Source organism: Sarcophilus harrisii, chromosome 6 (genome assembly GCF_902635505.1).
Source record: "Sarcophilus harrisii chromosome 6, mSarHar1.11, whole genome shotgun sequence".
NCBI lineage: Eukaryota > Metazoa > Chordata > Mammalia > Dasyuromorphia > Dasyuridae > Sarcophilus > Sarcophilus harrisii.
The window spans coordinates 85233149-85251646 of NC_045431.1; the positions used below are offsets into that span (position 1 = coordinate 85233149).

Genomic DNA, 18498 nt, shown 5'->3' on the forward strand with positions numbered 1-18498 from the left:
TTAGAAATTCAGAAGGTTGTATTCTTGTGTCTCACAAATAATAGCAATTGAAATTTAGCCAGTGGTATGCATTTGTTTACCCCCAAATTTAAAAAGACATTAAAGAAGTAGTTTCAAAAATCTACAACCTCTGATTATTGGACTCCATTAGCTCAGTTATAGGAACACTTGGGGAAACAATGGATGTTTTCAAGGATGCAGCTGTTACTGACTTGTATCACAGAGGGATCATTACTCATATACTTCAGTTTTCTCTGTGTCCAAGAGCTCAATCAAATCCCAAAAAGGTCTCTTACTTATAAAATACTTATACAATCAGGCACATAAGATTTCATAGTGGAATGCAAGGAAAGTCACTCAGAAATAACCAACCCTAAAAGTATATTTATCATACTGATACCAATACATCTTGCTTGCTTCACTAGTTTTCCCACCATCCAAAAAACATAACCCTGCCACAGCAGTAGAATGGGCCAGACTCAAAAATACAGGTCCAAGGGTTCTTATTTTCCTTTCTTTTACTTTCTATAAGTATCCTCAAAATGGGAGATTGGTTTGTCAAGGCTGCTGCCTATGACTGCTTCATGTTACCCCTTCAGCTAAGTTGCTATGGCTTTCTTTGTATGGTAGGTAAATATCAGTGGTTTATTGGATTCTACCACCTTTATTAAAGGATACAATAATGACAATTTGGGTCTGAGATGAGAAAAGACCCCTGGAATTCTTTGATTTCATTCACTGTAAATATGTCAAAAAGCATTTCTTTTCTCTTTACAGGGCATTAATGAATAATTCTCTTGCCCACTTACCTGATAAGCCACTTTGCCAGCATATGCCTAGACTACACTGGCTGTAAGTTTCTCCCTTTATTTTTAAAAGAGCAACAGCTATTATTTTCTTAACTTAATTCTATTTGATTCTTGGCAAAGCATAAGGTAAGTTCTACCTTAGGTATCATATTAAGTATCCTCCAATTCAATAAGAGGGAATAGCCCATCTTCTCTGATGCTTGTCTCTGTGACACTAGTTCTTAATAAACAAAGAATGAAATAACGTTCTGTTTGCACAACCTAAACTACATGAAAAACTGAGCTGAGCAGAGTCTTCCAGTGGCAAATACTCCATCTCTTCAATTTCCATTTCTTACACATTCCAACTACCTTAAAACCCTTCAAATTCCCAAATAGTCTACCCTATGAAATGAAGAAGGAAGGGAAAAAGGTGAAGACAAACCTCTCTCCTTCCTCAGAAGCTTCAAAACAGAAGCTTGTGAATAAAAAAGGATTTCCAGAGATCATCTGGACCATCTCCAGTATATACTTGAAGAACTTCAGTAAGTGGAAGCATACTAATGACTAAGGACACTTTTCTATTTTGGGATAACTCTGGTTATTAGGGAATAGTTCTTTACATGGAATACAATTCTGCCTCCTTGAAACTTCCAAATGTTGGTGTAAATTCTGCCCTCATCATCTGATTATGTTTCACCTTCCAAACCTAAGATTTAATGAACATAATTGGGGCAGAGTACAGCAAAACACTCACTCCCTGCTCTCTTAAGTTAGTTTTAGCTTTTTCTAGGTATGGTTAATTCCTAACCCTGGCATTGTCAGATTACATTGAGTTTATGGTCCACTGATGGCCCAGACAGTTTTCATCTTGACTATTGTATAACCATACTTTACCCATCCTGGATTTGGCATCACAATCTCAAAAGAGCAAGATATTTTTATAAAAATCTATTCCAACACTCATTTTACATAAAAGGAAAAGGAGGCTCAGAGATATAGATACCAAGTAGAAGACTTGGGTTTAAACTCAGATCTTCTAAATCCAAATTTAATGTACCAACTAAACCTAAAATTTTACATTTAATGTTATTAGATTTTGTTTCAAGCTTAGACTGCTGGAACCTATTCTGATTTGAATGCCATTGTCAAACAATGGACTCCATTTTCAAAAAAAAGATGACACAACTTTGTGTCATCTTCAACTTCATCCCTATTATTAATGCAATATCAAGGACTGAATATTAACATATTAATGACTATTCTTTGTATCTAGTCATTTAATGATCAGTCAATCAATTCACATTTAATAAGTGTTTCCTGCAGTCATCTACTAGACCTGATTCTAGGTACTAGGGAGACAACCACATAAATGAAGTAGTTCCTGTCCTCAAAAAGTTTTACTAAAGAAAACAACCTAAGCACGTATATGTAAATACAAAATATAACCAAAGCAATATTAGATAATGAGGGAGGCACTAGCAGCTAGGGCAATCAAGAAAATAAAAGGCTTCATATAGGAAGAAATAACTTTGGGAATGACTTGAGATATGCATTGAAAAGAGCTATTTAAGAGGCAAAGGTGTTTCATAAAAGCAATAGGGGACTTTTTAAGTGAGTGCATATTACCTTAGCAGCTATATAAAGGATAAATTGGAATGAGAAGATAACTGAGAAAGTGAACAAATTTTAAGGCTACAGAAGCATTCTAGGCCAGAGATTCTGAGGATCTAAACTAGAGTGGTGGCCATGTAAAATGTTAATTAATATATGTAATTATGAAATGGGGCAGCCATATCTGCTTCTTTGGATACTTACAAGGAAATATGCAAGTTTTTAGCAAGATATGATCTAGGCATAACATCTTGCCATGATGGCAGCAAGAAGTGAGGCTGCAATCATGCTTAATTAAATAAGGCACAAAAGTTTCAGGAGCAAATAGTACAGAAAATAGACACAAATGGTGTAAGGGAGACTGAATACAAAGTAAAAAAGCATGGAGACTGGGATGGGATGAGAAAAAGAAGGGAGTAGCATGGAAGAGAGAATGGGAAGTGGAAAAGTCACAGAAAGTCACTCCTGAAAGGCTAGGTTAGAGATGGGGACACTCAGCAACATGGTCCCAGATAAAGATTTTAGAATGGTCAGGAGGCAGAAATTTGAGGTCCCATTTCTATAAGATTTTGGTTAGGGACAGACAACTCTTATCTGTGTGACCCTGAGGTTTGTTCATTAAAATATCCAAATCATCTCAAAGTTATCAGTAAAACTTTAAAGTTAACATGTCCTTGTCATCTCAAAGTTAACAATAACATTTGGTGTTCTGCTGGTCTTATTATAGATGTTATGAAAGGCTATCTGATATTATATATCATAACACTAAAAGGCTCTGACAGCAAGACCTGATATGGCTTCCCCTGATACAGCATATATTCTCAGGATTGGAATTTTGGTGATTATATAATACCATTTGCAAATTAGGCTCCTTTGATCTTTGGGATATGGGTTCTGTGACTGCTACATTTCATTTTGCAGTCTTAATTCTTGCTATTATTATAAACTTACAGGCATATATTGGATATATTACAAGTTTGGTTTTAGACTCTTGTAATCAAGTAATTATCACAGTAAAATGAGTTACATAGTTTTTTTTGGTTTCCCAGTGCATATAAAAGTTTATGTTTACACTGTATTGTAGTCTATTAAGTGGGAAATAATATGTCTTTTAAAATGTATATACCTTAATATAAAAAATACTTTATTGCAAAAAAATACTAAGTATCATCTTGCTTTCAGCAATTTATAATCTTTTTTGCTTGGTGGAAGGTCTTGCTTCAGTGTTGGTGGCTGCTGACTGATTAAGCTGATGATTGCTGAGTTCTGGGTGTCTATGACAATTTCTTAAAATAAGACAACAATGAAGTGTGCCACATTGACTCTTCCTTTCATAAAAGATTTCTCTGTAGCTTACAATGGCGTTTGATAGTATTTTTACCCACAGCAGAACTTCTTCCAAAATTGGAGTCAATATTCTCAAACCCTGCCACTAGTTTACCAGATAAATTTGTAAAATATTCTTCAGTATTATGTATCTCAGAGAATAGAAAGGCCCAAGGAGAGGATGCACAAACAAGGAAACATTTGATTGGCGGCATAGTCAGAGCACATACAACATTTTTCGAATGGTTCTTGGCACCCCAAAATAATTATGATAGTAATATCAAAGATCACTGATCACAGATCACTATAATAGATATAATAGTAGTGAAAAAATTGGAAATCTTGTATCCAAAAGGTGACACAGAAACACAATATGAGCATATGGTTTTAGAAAAAATGGCACCAAGAGACTTGCTCAACACAGGTTGCCACAACTATTCAATTTGTACAAAAATGCAATATCTTCAAAGTACAATAAATCAAATGCAATAAAATAAGGAATGCCTATGCTATTCTGGCTAGAAGGAAGAGGGGAAGAGTCAAGAAGACAAGAACAAGATACAACTTCGTTTAAAAAAAAAAAAAAGGATAAATGTAAATGATGTTGTAGAGTAAAATCAACAAGACTTGGCAATTAATTGGATATGACAAGTGAAAGAAAAATGACATAAAAGTTGAAGTTGAGAGACTAAAAGAATAGTGATGCACTTTATAGAAAATAGATTTAGGAAGAAGCAGCATGAATGAGTTCTCTTTTAGATATATTGATTTTGATATGCTTGTTATGCAAAGACAGCAAGCAATCCAACATAAGTTAAACATGTGCAATTCTTCTAATTATTTTTCCATATCCTTCATGTTATGCAAAAAAAAAAATTAGATCAAAAGGGAAGAAAATCACGAGAAAGGGATAAAAAGCAAACAATAAACAAAAAGATGAAAATACCATAGTATTGATCCACTTTCAGTCTCCATAATTCTCTCTCTGGATATATATGGCCCTTTCATAATCCTTTATTCTTAAACTTTCCCAGGATCATATAGTGTCTAAGATAAGATTTGAATATTTTATTACACCATGCTACCTCTAATAATATTTAAAATATCCAAAACATAGCTATTCAAGAACCTCACTAATCAGGGAACCAAGACAAAAATCAATTAGTAATTTTAAAAGTAGAAGAATAAGCTGTTCAAATAATTGCTTATTTACACGTGTGTATATGTTTAGGCATATTATTTGTGTATATACACATATATACTGTATATGCACTAAGTGTCCCATTTTCTTCACATGTGAATCCATCAGATCCTTCTCCAAAGCTTATAAGTCTACTCTTTATTTTATATAAAATTCAAATAAGTTTAGCTAACTAATTTCCAAATCCATATCAAATTATTACAAGGAAGAAAAAGGACTATTATAAATGCATTCTCAGAAATACTTGATATAAATCATATCTGACATTAAGGTTTCTTAATTTCTTTATTCACAAGAAATCTATAAGGTAGATAAAAGTAGCATTAGCTGTCTTTTACAGATGAGAAAACAGAAGTTGAGAGAAATTTAGTGATGCACACTGTCACAGTTATTTAGTTATCAGAGGTAAGACTTAACTTTAAGTTTCCCCTGATTCCAAGTTCTCATAAACTGCTCATGGCTACAGCGTGTAAGTGTTGGACCTAAAGTCAAGAAGACACAAGTTTAAACACAGCCAGATATTTATTGTGTGGCTCTAGCCAAATTAGCTAATCTCTCTGCTCCAGGTTCTTCATCTGTTGTGAGGTTCATGGGACATATTTGTAAAGTGATTTGTAAACCTTGAAGCGCTTTATAAACAGTAGCTACTATAATAATGTATGTACATATATGTTTAGAAAAAGACATGAAAATCTGACAGGAACTCAAAAGACAAAGACAAAATTTTACCCAACCTCAGGTATATAGGCATATAAAATAGGTACACAAATCAATCATTTACTGATAATAAATTATTTCGTGACCCCCCCATATTCAGTTACATGATCTCATATGGGGTCACAACCCATACTTTAATAATTTTTCAGATTGGAAGACATCAGGAACCTTAAAAATGCAGTAGAGGCAGGGGATAAAGTCACATTTCCTTGAAGTAGTGAAGAAAATGTCTAACATATCCGTTGTCCTCAAGTAAAAGGAGCAGATGTGTAGGGGAAAGAGCCTGATTTGTAGTGAGATAAGTGGTTTTGAAAATAGGTAATGTATCATTCTTTGTATTTACCCATCACCTAAAATGTACATCCCCAACACCTGGATACTAGTATTTAATGAGTGCTTAATGATCTGAGATGGTTTATGTGAGCTGAGACAAGTCAATAGGTTTCAGTGTCCCCGGGTATAAAATGAGAAAAGATAACTAAATAATTCTTCCTGAGCGCAAATCTGGCCTGAGACATTTACTAAATGTATGAACAAGTAACTTAATCCCTTTTGCCTCAGTTTCTTCAACTGTTAAATAAGCTGGAGAAGAAAGTGGCAAACCACATTATCTTTGCCAAAAAAAAAGTCATGAAGAGTAGAACCTATCTGAACAACACATACTGTAAAAGAAACTATAATAGATAGCAATATCATTTACATTATTTTTTAAAAATAGGTAAGTGAAAATAGATGATACAGATGGAAGATAAAGATGACAGTACAGACATATTAGATAAATTCTAAATAAGATAAAGAATTGAAATAAAATAGAACTTCCTGAACTTTAAAAGAAACCATATTTAATAGTGATATCATTTATAATGATACATTTAAATGTACCCATTTATACAGATAGAAGCTATGAGAATAGTATAGACATATTAGATAAATAATGAAGAAAACACAATTAAGAGTTGAGATAAAATAGAACTTCCAAAAAAACTTGAATTCAGGGAAATTAATGAAACATTCTCAGGTTTGAACTAGATTAGAAATTTTTAATCAGGAATTTTTTTTCACATTTTTCTAAGTATTCTCAATATAATCGGCTCCCCTTGGCAATCCCTCCGTGCTTTATTTTATGCATTTCCAAACATTCTTGGGCGGCCCTAGGTTTGAGCAGCCAGCCAGAGGGGTGTGACACAAAAATGGTGTGGAAGGTCTCGACTTGTAAGGTGGCTTGCTGCTCCATAATTTTATAACTTAGAAGAGACAGGTGGATGAGAACAGAATCCCCCCTCTCTAAACGTAAAAAGCGCTTTCTCCGCCCCTCTCCCCCGAGAGCTCTGCCAGGGGAGAGAGTAGAATGATGGAGATTGAGGAGTGGGAGAAAGGGATCGCCCCGCCCCCGCAGCCTCTGATGTCACAAAGGCCAGCGTAGCAGAACCGCAGCAGCCTAGCAGCTCTCAGTTCAGCTAGGCGCCCGGCTGGGGGAGAGCCAGAGGCAAAGCCCCGCCTTCCGCCGGGGCTTACCCCCCAGAACGAAGCTGCAGGCTTCGCCTCTCAAGCCCCAGACGGGGCGGTGCCGGGGTCAAGAGAGGAGACTGGCTGTCCAGACCCCTCGCCCCGGGCGCCCGACGCTCCTGGGGCTGGGAGCCCTCCGGGGGCAGTCCCTGGGATGGCTTCGTCCCCCGAGGCCCCGCTCTTGCTATCCGACTGCCTGTGCCCCATCTGCATGGAGATCCTGGTGGAGCCTGTGAGCCTCCCATGCGGTCACACGCTATGCCACTCGTGCTTCCAGCAGACCGTTCAGAAGGCCAGCCTATACTGTCCCTTCTGCCGCCGTCGGGTGTCCTCGTGGGCCCGCGCCCAGGCCCGCCATAACACGCTGATCAATCTGGAGCTATGGCGAAGGATCGAGAAACAGTACCCCCGGGACGGCGGACTTGCAGGCGGAGGCGGGTGGAGCAGGGATAAGGAGCTGGAGGCGGAACTCCCGCCGCGCAGGCTCAGTGCTCCCGGGGAGCTGAGACGGGAGTATGAGGAGGAGCTGAGCAAGGTGAAAGCAGAGAGGCGGGCATGCGCAGAAGAGGAGGCTCGAATCAGTGCAGAGTATATAAACCAGCTGCTGGCAGAGGAGGAGGAAGAGGAGCGCAGGAGGGAGGAGGAGGAAGAAGAAGAGGAAGAGGGAGGAGGAGGAGGAGGAGGAGGAGGAAGGAGACAGGTGCTGGAGCTAGCAGAAAAAAGCAATCAAGAGGAAGAAAAGGCTCAGAGGGCAAAGCAAGAAGAGGCTCAAATTGCAGAGGAGAACGGGCCACAGCACGAGGAAGACTCGAGGCAAACTCGGGAGGTTGGAGAGAGGCCGCGACAGGAAGAGGAGACGGAGGAGGAGAGGCAGAGAGAGAGAGAGGACCAGCTGAAGATAGATAAAGACCTGGCCCAAGAAATAAGCATCAGTCTTAAAACACTGAAATGTGTCTTGACTTCCCTTTTCACGACCAGTTCGTCTTACCCTGCCCCTTGTAGATCACCCAAGAAAACGGAAAACAAACCGAACAGCGCTAAAAACATCCACAAGTCCTCACTACCAAAGGAACTTGGAAAAGCAGGAGGCAAACGATCCTACAAGTCTAAGGAGGTCAGCATAGGCAAAGGGAAGCGCCCCAGGTGGCAGAGTGGGAAAGGCAGAGAGATGCCAACTTTCTCTAAGCAACCATTCTGTAAGATTGAAAACATCGGTGCTAGGGTTTCTTTGGAAGATGGAGGAGAAAGTAAACCAGGCACCAGTGGGGAGGATAAAATTCTAAACCCTCTTGAGGTTGCAAATCTTGAACTGCCCAAAACCACATTTTCCTGTTCTGAGGGAGCTGTAGCTAAACCTTCAGGCAAATCAGAGAATGAATGCTCAGCTGAAATGGAAAGTGAAGACAATAGTCTGTTAGGGAATAAAGAAATTCCTGGAAGGAAAACTCTGGAATATATGCCTGAATTCCTCAGTGATTCAGACTTCTCCTCAGAGAAAAGAAAAACATGCTCAGAAACTACCTCAGAGAAAGAGTCAAGAAAAAATACCTTTACCCAAAAACTGATAGATTTAGAACACTTATTTTTTGAGAGGCATAAACAAGAGGAAGCGGATAGATTATTCGCATTACAGCTTCAGGGAGAAATGAATAAAGAACAGGAGAAGCTGAATCGGAAAAAGAGGACCCGAGATGAATACCTCCTGCGCCCTAGAGTCTCCTTAAATCCAATTAAAAGAAGGGTTTACAGAAAAAGCTTAAAGAAAAAAATTGAAGCAGCACTTTCAGAGCCTCCAAGGCTATGAACAGTAGTCATCTTTCAAATCTAGTTGAAACTTTCAACTAAATGATAAAGGAGAAAAGGTAACAAACTCTAAACAAAATGCCTCTTCTCTATTGCCTAGTTAATTCACACACGCCCCGCCCAAAAAAAAAAAAACTACTTTTCATATCTTGTAATAAGCTGCAAAATACGGAATTCGAGAAAGGAATAAGAAGGGGAAAATCATTATAATGCTCTCCTATTCCATATTAGCCTTTGTAGATAGGTTTTTGTTTTTATTTGTGTTTTAGTTCATTTTGGTAACTGAAGGTGCCTGTTTTCTGTAGCTGCTCGATTGGGAGACTTTCTTATTAGAAGAAAACTCCTCAGGTGCCATGACAAATGTTCATCTTCAAGTAGAAATCTTGAAGTTTTAAGCTTAGTTTTTTGTTTTGTTTTATTTTGTTTTTAACATTAGCAGTAACCAGGAAACTCCTAAAGTGAAGGATCCTACTGCTTGGCAAATTCCTTAGGCCAAATCAAGATATCTTTAAATGTCCCAAATGGCATATTCCTTTCTCAAAAAACAAAAAAACCCTTCCTTTTGAGATTACTATACATCTTTTTATCCTGTTGAATTGGAGTTTAAATAAAAGTGAGATATTGTGTTCTAAAAAATTTAAAGAATGAAGACAAGATTGAATCTTGAGAGAAAAGTGAATTCAATCGCCTTTCTACTACTCTGAATACTTTAGGAGTTTAACTTCTGTGACTTAACCCCTAAATTTAGTTCATCCTAATTAGATTTTAGGCATTATAATATGACCTTTATAGGATAGATCAGAATCATTGAAAGGAGGAGATGGGATCTGGAAAATGAATTGAAAGGAGCTCCATTTCCCAAGCAAAAGGAAATGAGTGTGGCTATATGATTAGCAGGGGAGGAAAAGTGGGATTGAGCCATCTTGACAGTGAAAATAGGATGAACAAACAAGTGACACTGGCAAGACAGACTCTTCTCTATTGTTTTTCTGAGGCACTGCCCCAACTTGGCCCCCTGACAGTTTTAAGTCTTAGTACCAGGCAACAGATTGTTTCATAATTAGCTAGTTGTATTCATTTGGGAATATTGGCTTCTAAAATTTCAATTACATAAAATGAAATATTAAAGAAAAAAGTAATTTTTAAAAGAAAAAGTGGGCAATATGAAAAGAACTTATATTATAAATAATAATGATTGTATTTTTATGTTTTTATCTTGAACAAAAATCCTCCTATAGGGTAGGATGTGCAAAAATATTACATATCATAATCCATATTAGAAATGATGGCACAGACACTCAAAAAAATTAAATTACCTTGCCTGTGGTCACACAGTGAATAAATGGTATTCAAACCCAAATTTTCTAATTACATATCCAGACCTCTTTCTGCTATAATCAGGTGACCTTTGTAATAGAAATGACATATGAACTTTTCCTTGATCAAAAGCAGATGCTTCTTTTCCATGCCTGATTTAACATCACTTCCTTCTATGATGATAGACTATTGAATATGGTGACTTAAACATATGCCAATATATCAAAAATAATTAAATATGGTATCTTCTTTCTACTCTGCATTATGGATGGAAACAATAAGTGACAATTTTTAGATCTTCATGGCATTGATTACTATTGACTATATGTGAGCAGCATAGCAATAACAAAATTGATAAAATTAAATTGTTCTAGTTAGAAGAGTTCCTATTGAATGTTTACTTTTATTCATACTTGATGAAATATTTTTTGGAAAAATATAGATTTAACTGCATTTAAAGCTTAGCTAATTAAAACCAACTTGTCTTTTTAAAAAAATCACTTCAACCTTGATTCTAAGGATTCAAGGATCTGGATCAAATTCTGGCTTTTAGGCTTCCTTACTTTCAGCCAAATGACTTTGAGCCATTCCTCATCTATAAAATATAGATTATGTTATGTTTTATATAGATTATAATACTTTTATTACCTCACCACGTTGTCATGAATACCATGATCCTATAGATTTAGAGCAGGAAGGGATCTTTTAAGACCTTCAAATTGAAAGCTTTTAAAGTGTGTGAATTATTCAAAAAGGCAAGTTGAATGGGCTGGCTTGTATTTGGGAAGCAACAGTTATTTTAATTAATCCCAACACCAATATTATTTTGGTATTCACATACACATCTATGAATTAATGGAACATTAAAGACTCTAAGGACCTGCTAACAGATTAGTGGAGGAAAGATATATTATGAATATAAACAGGTTTCAAGACATTACAAGTTAGGAATTATGAATAAAATGTAGTTTAAAAGATGTCACCAAAAAAATATGACTAGAAAAAAAAGATTGTCTAGTCACATAGCAAGATCAAGAGACCAACAGTTCATAAGCAAACTCTATTGATATATGCATAATATTAAAAGAATTTGAAGAGATCCTCCAGAACATTGGGTAGTCCTTTGGCAAACTTTCAGAAAATCTAGTGCAAGATATATAAGATGGGCAAGTATAAATGGCTTTTGATCTACCTTATTGGGCAGAATGTATTAGTGACATCACTAATCCATTTGGCATACTGAAATATGAGGAAAATTTTCTAGCAATTAGAATTGTGACATAGTGTTTTGGGCTACCTCATAAGGGAACTGGCTTTCATTAGAAATCTTCAAGCAAAAATTGGATGACCACTTAACAAAAAGGATTCCTTTTTGTTGTATGGGTAGAATGATATCCACTGGTATCCCAAAATGGAAATATTTTATTTTGTGAAGTTACAGATGCCCAGCCATTCTTCTCCAGATTAACACTAGCTTAATTTCCTCCTTAAAATATGGTACAATAAATAGAAGGCTTTGGACATAATTATCAGTGTAGGATGCAATGGGACTATTCTAGTAACTGAACACTATATCTAACAAGCCTTTTTACCAACTTAATCAAATAATCATTAACTGTTTGCTTTGTGCCAGGCACTGTACTAAATGCTAGGGTTACAAAAGAAAAAAAAAAAAAAAAGCCACCAAGAAGTTTACCTTTAATGGAAGACATAAATATGAATACAAAATATGCATACAAGATACATAGATGGAAAGCACTAACAACTGAGGGACTGGAAAAGACCTCTTAAAGAAAATTATATTTCAGCTGAATCTTGAAAGAAATCAGAGATTGAAGTTACAAGTCAATGAAGAGGGAAAACATTCTGTCCAGGGAAATAACCTTCCCAAAGGTAGAGAAGATTATAGATAGAGCACTAGGTAAGAGAAACATGCATGGGAAGGAGTCATATGTAAAAGAACTGGAGAGAGAGGACAAGTTGTAAAAAGCCTCAAGTGCTAAATTTTATATTAATCCTAAAATACAGAAGCAATGCATTTTATAGAGTGAAGGGATCGACAGGATCAAAAATGTACTGTAAGAATATCCCTTTGGCAGCTATGTAGAAGATGAATTATCAAGGAGAGCCAAGACAAAAAAAAAAAAAAAAAAATCCATTAAAAATCTGTCCAGTTGTTCTGGTGAAAAGTAATGGGTTACTGAATCAGATTGGTAACTGCCTTAAGTGATTAAGAGCTGTTTTTTCTTCTCCTAGTTTTATTTTCTAATTCTTTCAAACACTTCTAAAGAAAACTAATCTGAGAGTTTAAAGATTTTTTAACATTTAAGTAAACCAATCTTATCTAACAAATGAAAATACCTTGGAGGTGTGGGGAGGGGTGGGGGGAAGCAGGAAAGAACATTGAATATGAACCTTATCAACTCAGTTCTATCAAAGTTAGATGAATATGAAATTCCATCTTAACTCAGTAGATAAGATACATAGACATTTTGTAAGAAGATAACAAAAGTGTTGAGAAAATCCCTTGGGTTTAGTGATTAGTAACTTGTTAGTAATACCCAAAGAAGTAAGATCCTTCTATCTACCTGGTCCTAACAAAAACAAAAACATCTCATGCCCAGGGAAGAAAAACATGACATTCTTTTCATTAAATAAAACCTAAATATATCTAATTCAGAACGATATTACTGAGCTGCATGTTCTCACAAAAGCTGCATTTTGACATGTTTTGCAAACCAAAGAATGTTTTAATCAAGGAATACTGAATATTTTATCAACAGAAGGCATAAGTTCTAGATCCTCTAATTCTAGATCCCAGCATCAGAAATAATTCCAGATAGAGTATATAAACAAATAAAAACATGTACTTCCAAGCAAAGAATTTCAAAGTGAAAAAAAAATCTGTAAAATTCTTTTACAAAATTTGTTTGCATAGTGGATTTATTTTGTGCTATAAGGCAATTGACTGCTTTTCCTGACAGAGTCCTAGAGGTAACCCAATAATTTATGGTATTCTAGTATCATTCTCAGAGTTGGAGCCAAGATGGTGGAATAAAGATAGGCTCTCACCCAAATTCTACCCCAGACTTCCCCAAATACCTTTAAATAGTCTAAACAAATTAGTGTGTCAGAACCCACACACACAAAAAAAAGAGTGGAACAATTTTCCAGTTGAAGGCGGCCTGGAAGGAAGGAGGGAGGGGTCTGTTGCATTGGGATGGATCTGGAAAGCAATGTCAGCAATAGGCAGAGCCAGCAAAATCAAGGGTCCCAAAAAATCTGCAGCCTACAGAGACTAAAGACAACTCAGCAGAAAAGTGTTGTCACACTAGGGTATGACAGGAATCCCAGCTCAAGATTTTAGCTTTGGGAGCCACTGAATCAATAGCAGCAGCAGTACTGCCATAGCAGCAGAAACTCTGGCAGTAATAAAAACTGCTTCTGGAGATAACAGCATACTGAAGAGTGAGAGCAGAACAGCTGGTCAGGGAAATTTCAGGGACCTCTTTGTTGACAATGAAGCAGGACTCTATTGCTTTGTCCATACAGCTTGTATGTTAACATTTAAGTAAATCAATCTTATCTAACAAATGAAAACACCTTGGGGGGAAGGGGAGAGCAGGAGAGAACATTGAATATGAACCTTATCAACTCAGTTCTATCAAAGTTAGATGAACAATATGAAATTCCATCTTACACTCAGTAGATAAGATGCATAGACAATTTTTAAGAAGATAACTGGCTTACAGTACAGGTCCCTAAATCTCTGAAAACAGCTAACCAAAACTCCTTAAACTTGGGATAATACACTCTCCATCCTGAAAACAGAGCCCTAAGCCAAGTAATAAACTGGGAAAATGAGCAAATAAAAAAAAAGATTTTGACCATAGAATAGACTATGTCACAGTTGTGACAAGGAAGATCAAAAAAAAAAAAAAAAAAAAAACACTTAGAAGATTATAACAGAGTCAATGCTCCTATATCCAAAGCCTCCAAGAAAAATTTGGTCTCAGTTCATGGAAGAGCTCAAAAAGGACTTTAAAAAGTTAAAGAGGTAGAGAAAAAATTGGGAAGAGAAATGACAATGGTGCAAAAGGAAACACAAAAAGCTAATGAGCTGAAAAATGCCTTGTAAAGCAAAATTGGCCAATTTGGGAAAGGAGGTACAAAAACTCACTGAGAAAAATAATTCTTTAATAATTCTTTAAAATTAGCCAAAAGGAAACTAATGACTTTATGAGAAATCAAAATACAATAAAACAAATCCAAAAGAATGAAAAAATTGAAAAAGTGTAAAATAACTCATTGGAAAAACAATTGGTCTGGAAATAGATCCAAGGAGAGAGAATCTAAAATTATTGGTCTACCTGAAACCATGGGATCTACATGATCACAAAAAGAGCTTAGACATCATCTATCAAGAAATTATCAAGGGAAACCCTCATATTCTAGAATCAGAAAGTGTAATAGAAATTGAAAGGAACCCCTGATCACTTTATAAAAGAGATCCCAAGATGAAAACTCCCTTCTAGAAATAGTAAAGCCAAATTTAGGAACTCCCAGGTTAAAAGAAAATATTGTAAGCATTTAGAAACAATTCTAGTGGAGCCATGGGTCAGGATAATGCAAGATTTAACAGCTTCTACTTTAAAGGACTGGAAAACATGGTATATGATATCCTGAAGAGCAATGAAGCCAGGATTACAGCCATGAATTCACCGATCCAGCAAAACTCAGTATAATCCTTTAGGAGAAAAAGTAAACATTCAATGAAATGGATTTTCAAGAATTTGTGAAGACTAGAGCTGAATAGAAAATTTGATTTTTCAAGTACAAGTCTTAGGAGGAGTATAAGAAGGTAGTCAAGAAAGGGAAATTATGAGGGACTTAAGATTGCATGGGAAAATGCTACTTATAGCTCATAAAAATATTATGCAGTAAAAAGAAATATAGACAGAGGGCATAGGTGTGAAATGAATATGAAGGGATAATATCTAAAATAAAATCTATCACAAGTACCTCATCTGATGTGCTCTCCAATATCAACCAATTAACATGTTCCCTCCAATATAAATCAACTAGTTAATATAAATTACCTCTTACAGAAAGATATTTAATGAGAAAGTATAATGAACAGAAGTTAGAAAAAAAATTTTCCTTTCAGAGGGAAGCCAAACATGTATATAGAGAATAAGAGGGACCAAGATTTCATTGAGACTCTAGGTCCTAAAGGGCCATTTTTCCCTTGGAAGAGTCCCCACCAAATTCTCTTTGAGATATACAGCTTAAAACTGTTCCACAATCAGCTGTGAAAGTGTCTTGGGTTCCATGATAGAGTTGCTACTGGACTGGATGAAGCCAGGGTAAAACTTGCACTCATGTATGGTTCTGTCTACCAGACTCAACTACTACTACAAACAGCTCCAGTAGATTCTGTTCACTTTCTTACTTGATGAGGAAGTTTTTGATGCCTCTCTTGATCTTTTAAAGCCCCAAGGTCATGTCCTAGTCCATTCTATCTATGAATAGTCACTCACCTAAAACGTGGGAAGAATAAATACCACAGAAGGAAGAAATTGCATGTCCTGAGGGACAGGTATATGGCAACTCAGCAGATAGATTTGGCAGCTAAGCTATTGCTTGCTCCTCAGCTAGAAGCTCACTAAAAGCATTTTAAAGTTACTAAACAAGAGAATCTCAAAAAAAAAAAAAAAAAGTGATTGCTGGGGGAGAAGTATCAAAACCAGGCTGGAAATATTATAAATGCTCTAAGGACTCTGCACTCATTGGTCATTACATATTTTTATCTTCTCATAATGCTTTTTTGCAATTCTTAACAAGTAAGGCAAAGTCAAACACCCTCAACTATCTGTCACTAGGGGAATAATTTTTTTTTAACTATACATCTTTTTTTTATTGTAATAACTTTTTATTGCCAGAACCCATGCCAGGGTAATTTTTTACAATATTATCCCTTGCACTCACTTCTGTTCTGATTTTTCCCCTCCCTCCCTCCACCCCCTCCCCTAGATGGCAAGCAGTCCTATATATGTTAAATATGTCACAGTATAGCCTAGATACAATATATATGTGCAGAACCAAACAGTTCTCTTGTTGCACAGGGAGAATTGGATTCAGAAAATAAAGATAACCCGGGAAGAAAAACAAAAATGCAAACAGTTTACATTCATTTCCCAGTATTCTTTCTTTGGGTGTAGCCGCTTCTGTCCATCATTGATCAATTGAAACTGAACTAGGTCTCTTTGTCAAAGAAATCCACTTCCATCAGAATACATCTTCATATAGTATCGTTGTTGAAGTATATAACGATCTCCTGGTTCTGCTCATTTCACTTAGCATCAGTTCATATAAGTCTCTCCAAGCCTCTCTGTATTCATCCTGCTGGTCAGTTCTTACGGAACAATAATATTCATAACATTCATATACCACAATTTACCCAACCATTCTCCAATTGATGGGCATCCATTCATTTTCCAGTTTCTAGCCACTACAAACAGTGCTACCACAAACACTTTGGCACATACAGGTCCCTTTAGGGGGAATAAATTTTAAATCACTAAATTTGAGTTCTAACATACTCCTGGAGAGCTCACTAATTTATAGTCTCAGTTTATATCTAAGATGACAAGCACTAGTTCAGTTGATAGAAATCAGTCCTCCCACAGTATTTGTCCCAGGAGATAAAGTACTTTCACAAGTTATCACTAGTGGGCTCTGATATCCACTGGAGAGTAGATAACACAAGAAATTGGATGAGATTTTCGTTGCTTCTGGTGAACACAGGTGACAGTAATTCTTTCAAGGTTGCCTTGATGAAGGGAAAAACACTTTAAATTTCTGAAGTTTCTGTTTCATCGTCGTCTTCCACTCCTGCTGAAGGCTGGAAACCCCTAGTCACCTGTTTATTATTACAGTACAATTCTTGCCACCACAGTTGGGGACAATGATAAGGGGAGTTTAGGCCTCAAGTTTAGGCTACATAGGTTTGCTGCCCCTTCTTCTCTTACCTGGTATAGCATTAAGGAGATTCTGAGAGTTACATTATAGTTTTCCATTAAAACCAGAAATTAAAAGAATATAAAAGTTTATACTTTACCAGAAGGACCTGGGGCAGCCCATGTTGCAGAAATTTATTTAATAGCTATGAATTGGAGTACCTCATTTCACATCTCCAAGGAACACTGCAATTTTCTCCTTTGTGGATTGTGACTGGTTGATTTATGGTCCTCTTTGAGAATAAAGGACAAACAACAACCGCCACCACCTCTTAAAGAAAGATCCCTGGAATTGGAATTGTATCTATTTTACATATTTGTAGTCTAAAGGTAAAAATGTTCCTTCAGGGTAATTTATTGTAGCAGAATGATTAATTGGAGTACATCATCCACCTAACAAGAGGGAATAGAGTCACAATTCAAATACAAAACCTGGAAACATTTACTTGGCAAGTACAGCACACAACAAACATCACAACCTAGTCTGCTGTCCAAAAATTGGAGGTTTAGGAAGTGGTTTGGGTGGTTTTGTAACAAAAAGAGGCAAAAAACTAGGAGGAATCCAGAGTATCCAGAACCAAATGTTGTGCAAGCTTTGTCCATTTGGAACTGGTATGAATCAGTTTGAGATGGTGGTTGCTAACATAGTTAAGGTCTTCTAAGTGCACCCAGTGGACACCACAAAGGATCATTGGTATGTCAAACTCAAGTAATACTTATTCTGTCTCCTGATAGACTGATTTGGATTTCCAAGTTGTTTCATAATCTCCTGGATAAGCAAATCTAGTTGATTAGTAAACTCATTATTCATTTCATTTCTACAAGAATTCAGGTTAAAAAGCATTTTCTCGTCTCATTATATGAGAAGTAATATATTGCTGAGGTCCTGATCCTTAATATCCCCAAGAAAGAAGCAACAAATCTAGCCTAGACCTTCCCTCCAGAAGTATACAGAGCCAGCTCTAAAATCAACTGTGAAGTCAAGAAGTAGCTGAAAGAAGGAACAAAAGTTCACCATAAAAAGCTATTATAATGATAGAGACACTAAAGATACAAACCCAGAAGAAGAGAATGACTCTAAAATATCTCCAAGCAAAGGAATAAATTACCACAAACCACAGCCCATGCACAAATTCAATTAAAATTCCTAGGACAAATGAAGCAAGTGGTTTTTTCCTAGGTTTTTATATGTACATATATGTGAATT

General features: G+C 36.4%; 2 protein-coding genes across 2 annotated transcripts in view; both read left to right on the plus strand.

Moving 5' to 3' along the window:
• RXFP1 (relaxin family peptide receptor 1) overlaps positions 1-18498 on the plus strand; it is a 162428-nt gene that overhangs the window by 121813 nt on the left and 22117 nt on the right. The window contains exon 9 of the mRNA XM_031944184.1: positions 778-852. Coding sequence (XP_031800044.1) covers positions 778-852 — 75 coding nt within the window. The remainder of the gene's footprint in view (positions 1-777; positions 853-18498) is intronic.
• RNF168 (ring finger protein 168) lies at positions 7038-9117 on the plus strand. Its single transcript, XM_012552147.3, has one exon. It carries the CDS (start codon positions 7307-7309, stop codon positions 8954-8956), a length of 1650 nt encoding a protein of 549 aa, XP_012407601.1. The 5' UTR covers positions 7038-7306; the 3' UTR covers positions 8957-9117.

Bases quoted from the DNA above. Each gene is read 5' to 3' on its own strand.
- RNF168 (XM_012552147.3), top strand. From the start codon at position 7,307: ATGGCTTCGTCCCCCGAGGCCCCGCTCTTGCTATCCGACTGCCTGTGC.